This window comes from Saccostrea cucullata, unplaced genomic scaffold (assembly GCF_032062105.1).
Source record: "Saccostrea cucullata isolate Sc308-1 unplaced genomic scaffold, CSIRO_AGI_Scuc_v1 ctg18838, whole genome shotgun sequence".
NCBI classification, from domain to species: Eukaryota; Metazoa; Mollusca; class Bivalvia; order Ostreida; family Ostreidae; genus Saccostrea; species Saccostrea cuccullata.
In genome coordinates, this window is record NW_026940074.1 from 1 (window position 1) to 9961 (window position 9961).

General features: G+C 33.7%; 1 protein-coding gene across 1 annotated transcript; it reads right to left on the bottom strand.

Moving 5' to 3' along the window:
• Window positions 1–1262: 1262 nt before the first annotated feature.
• On the bottom strand, window positions 1263–9884 carry LOC134254706 (uncharacterized; the record flags this gene model as incomplete). The annotated part of the gene is made up of 4 exons (XM_062737243.1): window positions 1263–2390; window positions 2551–2906; window positions 3098–3265; window positions 9654–9884. Coding segments are annotated over 4 exons (1883 nt in total), but the record flags the coding sequence as incomplete, so codon positions are not given.
• Between the last annotated feature and the right edge of the window lie 77 nt (window positions 9885–9961).

Here is a 9961-nt window from a genome sequence, read left to right on the forward strand (position 1 = left end):
CTAACAACCCTCGTACATTTAGGCTGTCCAAGTATTTAGAAAGCTTGGCTTTTAACCTCACCTTTAATGAAGTTGAACAACCGGACATATTTCTATGACAGTCATCTACAAATTAAACATAATGAACAATTAATTCAATTATAACAGGTTTAATGTTTACATCTCTTTTATTTCTCAATTATCCGATGAATATTTTATCCGACTCGGAAATCAAATTGCATAGATCAGGAGTATGATCATCAAAAGTAGAAAGTTTGTAGCCAATTTGATGCCTTCAATTTATTTTTCTATGTTGAATAGTGATAATTTTTCACAAATTAATTGAATAAATATGGATAGTTAAATTAATAAATGACTGAATGAAAAAGAAAAGATTTATGATATAAAAACCACTCATTGCTTCATTTTAATGGTTTAATTTCAGGTAATCGTTATACCAGTACATACTTCAGTCACCTTTCATTGTTTATCAATTCAGACCAGTAGATAAGTAATTACATTTAAATATCTTATATGTAGATGTCATTGTCCTTTCAACAAAACCATAGATTAAATAGTGGTTACCCTATCTGATATTGTCGGTAATGCTCAGGTACCGAATGAACGTGGTAATAATGACACATGGGAGATGTGCAGCTCCCAAAACATTTAATTTTGCAAAGTAATTTTGACATATCAAATGAATATTTTTCCTTTTAGATTTGGTACATCTACTCCGGTTGATAGTTTGATTCAAAGAAAAATGTGGCTTGGTTCTTTGACTGACATAAATATATAGATATCCCTAACTTTCATCAAAGAAATCAGATCTAACTATTACGGTACATTGTATTTGATATGATTGTTTGTTTTTTTTAAAGTCCCTCTCGAGAATTTTTCATTCATGTGGGGCGCCAGCACTTTCCGTTAAAGAGCTGCAAAACTTGTCAACCACTCAGGGCCATTGAGCAGGGAGGGATCTTTTTCTTGGCAATACCTACATGTACTACGACATGCAACCTCGGTTTTTAACGGTCTCATCGGAAGGACCGATCTCTACGTCCTACAGTGGGATACAAAGTCGCGACGAAGGATTGACGCCTTACTTGTATTTAATATGTAATGCTGTTTTGGAAAATAAATAATTCACTTAAACTAAAATAAAATAAGAAATATATTTGTTTAAAGTAGTTTTATTTACTGTTTAGGTTGCGTGTCAGGTACAATATAGATATAATGATTTTTAATCCAGATATTTTATTTTTAACACACAAGACTCTAACGTGCACTTTGATGAGATATGTTCATAACCAATAAGGAACAGATTATCATCTGTATCTGTGCACAACCCACATAGTATGTAAAGACTCTCACAGCTAATGTAACGTATAATATCTCCATCTTCATTTATCACATGGACACATTTATTGTTATCATCACAAGTAAGAATGTTTCCCTGACTGTCTGTAGTGTTTCCTTTTGGAATTAATTGTTTATTTCGTAGTATGGGAGTTTGTCCATTATATCTAAACTTTAGTTTTCCGGCCTGACTGACAACTATTACTGCCTTTGCTCCACAGTCAGCCAAACAGATATCATGATTCCTGTTTTCACATATGTACTTATCAGAAGCACTGCTCGAATAAAGAGGTTTATTCTCATCATCAAACTGTATGGATTGTATCTCTTTGGAGGTAGAACATCGGACAACCCTTGCTTGTTTGTTTTCATTACTTTCAATGATAACCAGGAGGTCACGAGAGGAGATGCTACAGACTCCGTGAGATCTCCAATACTGTAGTATGATCATTTCCTTTATGCCCCAATTGTTTACAATATTGACAGATCCATCTCTGTGATCAGTGTAAACAAGATCGCCACTATTTGTGACTACTATGTCTCCCGGGTTGTTTCCTGGCTTTGTTTTTATTGTCTTGACTTGTAAGCCATGATTGAAACGATAGAGTGTTATGATGTCGCTATTTACACTTAACCAAGTCATCTCGTTTCCCAAACAGGTAACATTTCCAGGGTAGTTTGAAGTTCGAGGGTAGTTTAAAGCAATATCTCTGATGTAGTCTGAGGCAACTGAGGCAACATTTCTAGGAAAGCCTACAGTAGGATTTCTAAAGTAATCTAAGATAATATTTCTAGAGTCGCCTAGTGCACCGTTTCCAGGAAAGTCTAAAGCAACATTTCCTGAGAAGCTTGAAGCAACATTTCCTGTAAAGCTTGAGGCAACATTTCCAAGGAAGCTTGAGGCAACATATCCTGGGAAGCTTGAGGCAACATTTCCAGGGTACCCTACGGAGGGATTTGTAGGATAGTCTGAGATTAAACTTCCAGGGAAGTATAGGACAACACTTTCAGTGTATCTTGAGGCCGTATTTCCAGAATAACCAGATGCATCACTTTCATGGTAGCCCAAACATGAAATATTTCTTATGGAAACCCTTGGTTTCTCAAGTATTTTTTTTTACTGGATGTCGGCATTGAAATGCTGGTGTTTGTTGACCCATTATATAACCACGTTTCGGAATTTTTGGTGTTATTTTTATACTGTGTTTATACTCTCCTGATTGAAAAAAAATTGATGATAAAGCCCCAAATAGTTCACAAAGTTCTCCCCCTTGAATTAATATTGTCCCTGGAGTAAATTTTGGTACAGGCAAAACAGGCTGTTGTGGAAGTTTCTTATATCTATCTACCTTGGATCTGACACTGAACGGTGTTGAAATGTCATTAGAGTCTGCAGCTTTAGCAAGAGAATCAATGTCATCTTTGATATTAACAATTTTCATGCCAATTTCATCGAGATGTCTCTGTAACGTTTGTAAATGCAAGGCCTTAGCTTTATTAAGTTTTTTGACAAGTTGGTCAATTTGTTTGTGCGATTCCTCTCCTTGTTTTGCTAGGTTGTAGGCTTCCTGATCAAGTCTTTCTTTTCACTTATAACGGGCAAAAGTTTTGAGAGCTTGTGACTAAGATGATGATCAGATGCAAGGCAAGTGTGATAGACTGGAATGTCACAATGTCTATAGAAAATCTCGCATTGTTCTTTTTCATGGAATGCACATCCAGGGTAGATTAGGGTAGAATTCCTAGACTGATATTTTACCACTCTGTGATCCTTGGTTTCATCAGTTGAGATGTGATCTCCCACACAGGCCCTACATAGGTTGACCAGACATGTATCACAGTGCACCTGTTCTATAGCAGTCTCACTCAGGTCACATGGCACTAAATCCTGGGCACTGGTACGAGGGTCAATAACTAGGGTTATACTCTAAAATAAAAAAAATATAATAATTATCTGTGAATGATATTAAGCAAGATCATTATCAAAGAGGTTCAATCCTGAGGATTTGAGTAGATTTCGGTCTGGACCTTTACTTCTAAAATTCTGCATCATTTTTATTTTCTAACATTTAATCAGGATTCTACAATGTTAATTTAACTATACTAAAGAAGCGATCGAATTCCGCAAGAATAGGATTAAGCCATAAACAAGATTTGTGGAAATTTAAAAAAAAGCTTTCCTATTCAGAGTACTTTTAAATCTAGATTCTTGTTCTTCCATACCAGAATAATGTTTGCTGGATATGCGAAATATCCATCTGATGTTTTCATTATTTGGTGAAAAATATAGTTAATCTATTATGAAAGTTTCTATAAAAACTGAGCCAATATTAGATAAAAGTTAAACATTTTCCATTTACAATGTACATCTTAATCTCCAATTTTTATTTTTCTAAAATATATGATATCTTTGATCAAACTGCTTTTTGATTTTATTGAATATAAGCTACACATTATGGCAGAATGTAAAAAAATTGAACATGGACGATTTGCTCAAAAGTATCAATTTTATTTGCATTAAAAAATTTTAAGTAGTACAGCAAAACTTTTGCAAAATGATATTTTTGTACAAACAGTCTTCATATTTAAATGGTACTCACAGATGGAGATTGGCTTTGTGTTCACCAGTTAAAGTGTACATGTAATTAGAAATGAATTTGAACAGACAATTTTGAGATATTTATTTTCCTTTTCTCTTCCTCTTCCTAAAAAGAAACGATTTTGTATATACATGTACATAAGGACGAATATGACTGTCACAACTACCACACGTCCATAGCTTTTCATTACCGAGATACATTTTTCATGTAATTTTTTTTTTAATTTTCGTTTTGAGAATCAGTGGATTTTCAAAAGGCGTTTTGAGTGGATGATGGGATCCGCATTCTGGAGGACTTCTTTCGGATTAATATGGGAGTGGATCCAATTTCTAGTGATTCTTGGGTTGTCTTTATACTGTAATCATACTTTTCTCATTTAAAAGAAGCTGATGCTAAAACTACACATTACTAAACATTTTTTCCAATGATCATCCCTGGAGTGAATAAGGCAGAGACAGAATAATCTTTTGTGGAAGCTTTTTATATTGGTGTACATTGGATTTCACACTTAATGGTGCAGAAATGTCATTTGAGTCTGCAGCAATCGCAAATGAATCAATTTCACCTTTAATGTAAACAATTCTCTTGTTATTTCATCCAGATATTTTTGTAAAGTTTGTTACTGTAAGGCCTTTATTTCATCGATTTTGATATAAGTTTCCAAACAAGTTCGTCAAACTCTGTGTGCCAGTGAATTCAAGATGAAACATACATATTCTCTTTTTCTTTTTTTGTCTTTTATTGTTCTTGTTTCTCTAAAAAAAAGGCATAGTCTACATTTAATAAGCTATGCCTTTCGGCAGAATTACAAATTAGAACAGGACAAATTACGTCAAAGATATCAATTATAAAAATTGATTATACTAATATGGTAATAATTGTATAAAATTTTACAAAAATGCAATTTTTGAAAGGAGAAACAAGTTTCAGACTTTTTTTGTCACTAATCAATCTAAAACAAGGGTTTAATATTGACAGAAAATGTATTATACGCTCCTTCGTATTCAAGGCAATTTTGTGTATAATTTGAAATTAATATGAGAGATTCACTTTATAGAAAACCCATAAAGTTAGAGAGATAAATATTTTAGCTTCACAGCGAAAATTACACGTCATTTTTACCTATCCACGAGTTATATGTTTTCTCGTTTTACCAACTGAAGTCCAAAAGCAATTGATCTCTTTGGTCACATGACCATAATTGCTGTGTAATCCACATATACCGGTCAGGTCTCGGGTGTGAATATTTGCTTCTTTTATTACCAGTATGCTATATATATTGTTAATAATTTGAACTATATATGACTCATTGATGTAAAGAATTCAAATATTATCAAAGTCTGTCTATTTGTGCTTTCCTCCTTCAAAGAAGCTAAAATAAGTTTAATGGTCCTTAAATACTCATATTCATCGTGCTATTTCATCAAATACCGTGGTCTAACATTTAAAATTTGAAGGACTTACTTTTTTGGCAATGCATTTACGCTAGGAATTATTTTTAATTTATCAGTCTGTGATGATGTTATACCCATTTTTACATATGGGTAGATATTATGAAACGTCCTGTATATACATATTAATAAATATAGAGTTTTAGCTTTAGATGTAAGATACCACATAGTCTGAAACATCAGTTTCATATCTAGATATTTTACTTATATTATTATGCGCCCGGATCGATAGATCCAGGGCGTATATTCTTTTTGTTCTGTCTGTCGGTCTGTCTCTGTGTTTGTTTGTTTGTTTGCAAACTTTAACCTTCGCCATAACTTTTGAACCATGATCAATAGAGACTTCATATTTGGTATGCATACTCCACTGATAATTTCTTTCAAATGACATCAAGGTCAGTGACCTTGTGACCTTGACTGTGGCCTATACGCTAAAAATATATCTATTTTGTTCCTCAAACTTTAACTTTTGCCGTAACATCTGCATATTTTACTAATTTTACTATATATTTTGCTTACTAATAAAAGTTACAAAAATACTAAATTACATAATTAAAATTAAACGCGTTACAAAATTATCAAATTATTTAAAAAATATAATCATTTATAATCCTGCAAGGAGAGAAATTGCAACTCCTGGCGCCGTCGCTACTTTTAGATTGATAAACAAACATGACATTTAGAAACCAAGGTAAGCCGTTTGAGATACAACTCACTTTTGAAATGGATGGCAAGTGTCTTGTTCTTAATGATACTTATCTTTTAATGTAATCAGTATGAACCATCTACTCTGTTATGACGCATATTAACCTTTTATTAATAATTGTTGTCCAAAATGCAACATACCTCGTTGTCTATGATTTTTCCGTGGACATGCATGTCTATATATAGGTGTACTGTTTACACACTTCCTTCAAATTTCATGAAAAGATTGGATTCTTAATTGCAGGTATTGCTTAATTGTTTTTTATTACAACGACTTCTATAGTAACGTTTTGTGTTTGTACTAGTTTTCATTACACTTCATTTGTTTCAAATCATATAATCATTTTGTTTCACACAAAGATCGGTGTCCATATGGCATGTATTACTTTTAACAGTAGTTGCATATTTGCATTAGCAATGTTGTGTTAAAAGGAAATAAATAGACAAAAAAGCACTCATGGTTTAAAAGAAAAAAAACTTCTTCTCCCTATATTCGCTCTAAGCATATTTTAAGCTAACTAGGACACTGTGGTCGAACACGTTAAATAGTCAGTCATTGATTTAAAATATTCCATACTCATATGAATCGCCTCAAACGTTTTAAACCTTTGTAAATAATGTATCTGTGCCTTACAAAATAAAAAGGAAGGTGGAAAAAAGGATATCGTATATTTTGATACAAGTTTTTGTCATTATCCTATCTAATTTTAGACCTACATTAGCTTCACCTCTCACACATTCATAATGTCCAAGCGCAGGTAAGGGAAAATTCTCTGTATTTGGACAACCGGTAAGGACAAAAACATTAAAATAGTTAATGTATTACAGTTTTTAATTATTTTTAACATTTGAATAAAGTGTATTGACAGGACTTTTTATAAATAAAAGTGAATTTAGGTTAAGATTTAAGGCAAAATCAAGCGATCGACCCAAAACACAGCGTTGAGTGCAGTAATCTTTTCTAAAAAGCAAAATCCTGATTGCAGATTAATTTTATAAGTAATTTTAACTAACAATATAATGCATTTACAACATCATTAATATGTTGACGGTGCGACCGTTAGAGCGAGCGCAAGCTCCCTTCTCCTGTTTTGATTAAGATCGGGCTCGCCAAACTTTGTGAAACCGCACGTGCGATTTGGTGCGTCACATGACGTTGTATGGTAGTTGTAATACCATGAAAAAGCCTGAACAGTGCTGAAAGTTAACGAAGAACGTTTTCTATTAATGAATGTACAGTAGTCCGAATTTTCTCTTCGCACAGCTGTTGCTTTAAGAGCTCGCAGTGACGAGCGTCGCTTCGCGACGCTCGCTGCGCTCGCTATTATTTTTCATATCCCTTAAAGCAACTGATCATGATTTTTACATCGACCTTGAACAACAGGGAACACACATTTTTCTATTATCCTGGCAATCAAACCACATTTAAAGCAATCATGGTCACTACACTGAGTTGAAAGAAGGAAATGGCGGTAACGAACAGTATCCAATATCAAAGTCCATGAAACAATTAATACAAAATAGGTGCAGAGCAAACATGGACCTCATAAACATCATAGGTGGGATCAGGTGCCATGGAGAATTGAGCATCCCCTGCTGACCGGCCATAATCTAATCTGAATCTTTTTCATTTAAATCAAATTTTGCTTCAGAAAATTTTTATCATCATAGGGAGGTTGTGGCCAATCTGTTGTCTTGTCTCAATACATTTCCATGCTCTAGAAAACCAAGTCTCTGTTAACATTGTTTTTTCTTTGGTTAAAATCATTACATTTACCATCAATTTAATATGGTCTAAATCTTTTATACTTGCTTTTGTACTTTCGAAAGTACATATATTATTCTTTATATTATCTAACGGACAATGCCGTTTTTCCAAAAAAAAAAAAAAAAATAAATAAATAATAATAATAAAAGTGCAACCAGCGTGCACATATTATGCAAAACTAATATTTGTAAAATATAAAACTTGTTAATTAAGTTAACAATATGTACATTATTAAATCAGAGGAACAAATTTCATCACACATTGGGTAACACTTATTTTAACGAATGTTTCTCGACAAATCCACTTGCTGTGGCCTTAACTCGACATTTAGATATATCGACGAAGTATTGTCAATTAAAAATGGTAATTTCCTTTCCTACGTTGATACGATATATCCTGGTGAGCTTGAAATAAAAGATACCACCGAGTCCGACACTTCTGTTTCATACTTGGATATTTTACTTTAAAAGGACACTAATGGTAATCTAACAACCAAGCTATATGATAAGCGTGATGATTTTAACTTTTCTTTCATCAGCTTCCCTTATTTATGCAGCAATAAACCTTCATCACCTGCATACGGAGTATATATATCTCAGTTGATTCGATACGCAAGAGCATGCTCTACATACGAACAATTTCTAAAACGAGGTATATTGACAAACAAGTTGATAAAACAAGATTTTCAGCAGTCTCGTTTAAAGTCATCATTTCGTAAGTTCTATGATCAATATAATGACCTTGTAAGCAAATACAGTTCACTGAGTCAAATGCGGACTGACGTTTATCATACCAATTATTAGCACATTATTTATACACTGAATTGACGACGGATTTTTCCGTTATCTCCTGATCATGACAAGGAGAACACGGCGGATGTGACCGGTAGGCAGGGGATGCTCACTCCTCAATGGCACCTGATCCCAGCTCTGATGTCTCGGGGGTCCGTGTTTGCTCTGCTCTTATTTCGTATTGTTCTATGCACTTTGAGATTGAATAATGTTCGTTATCTCCGGATCCTTCATAACAGGTTATTTACACGAAAGTGTATATATTAAGTTCCTTTCTATATCAATGTGTTGATATAAGACAAACATTATACATATACTGAAAATATTGTGCATGTTTTATCATGCGCATCTTGTTTTTTTTTCTGATCAGACAAGTAGAGCTGCTCTATCTCATCAGATATCTCCCATATTCCACATTTAGACAGAACTGCCCTTACAAAACAAATTATAGGTCGAGCTAAGGAATGTGTTAAAACTTTATACTTTGCAACTAAAAAATGACTTGCCTATCACATTATTAATGAATTTCATTTGAAAAATAATTTCACCCAAGGTAAACAATATAGAAAAAACATATGTTACAAGTTTTGATATGTTTACGAGTGTTTAGGATAAGCAGATTTTACCGCAGGTATTGAACTATCCCTACAAACGTTGACAACTTAAAAAATTTTAACCTGTTACCAATCAAAAACAAATTGTGACGTGTATCTATACACAATCCATGCATTGTATCTGTGCTCTCAAGGATGTATAGGCATATGTAACGTTGGAACTGTCCATTCTCATTGATGATGTGTATACAGTAATTTTTCTTATCACATATAAGGATATGACCTTGACTGTCTGTAATAATTCCTTTTGGACACAAAGATCTAAATTTTGGCGTAGGAGTATGTCCATTATATCTGAATCTTAGTTTCCCGGTCTGATTGACCACCACTACTGCTTTAGCTCTACGGTCAGCGACGCAGATATCAAGATTAATGTTCTCACATACGTATTTCGCAGAACCACTAGTGGAGAAGAGAGCATTTCCTTCATCATCAAATTGAATAGATTGTTTTTCTGTTGAGCCAAAGTATCGAACAATTTTTGAGTGCTTTTCATTATCTTCCATGATGATCAGCAACTCGCCAGAGGTGGTACAACAGACACGTCGAGGTTTCCAGTCCTGAAGCCTGATAATTTCCTCTATATCTGTATTCTTCACAATGTTGATCGTTCTGTCCTTGTCATCAATATAAATAAGTTCGCCTTTTCTTGACACTGCTATGTCTGCTGGTATGTTTCCGGACGTTGTTCTTA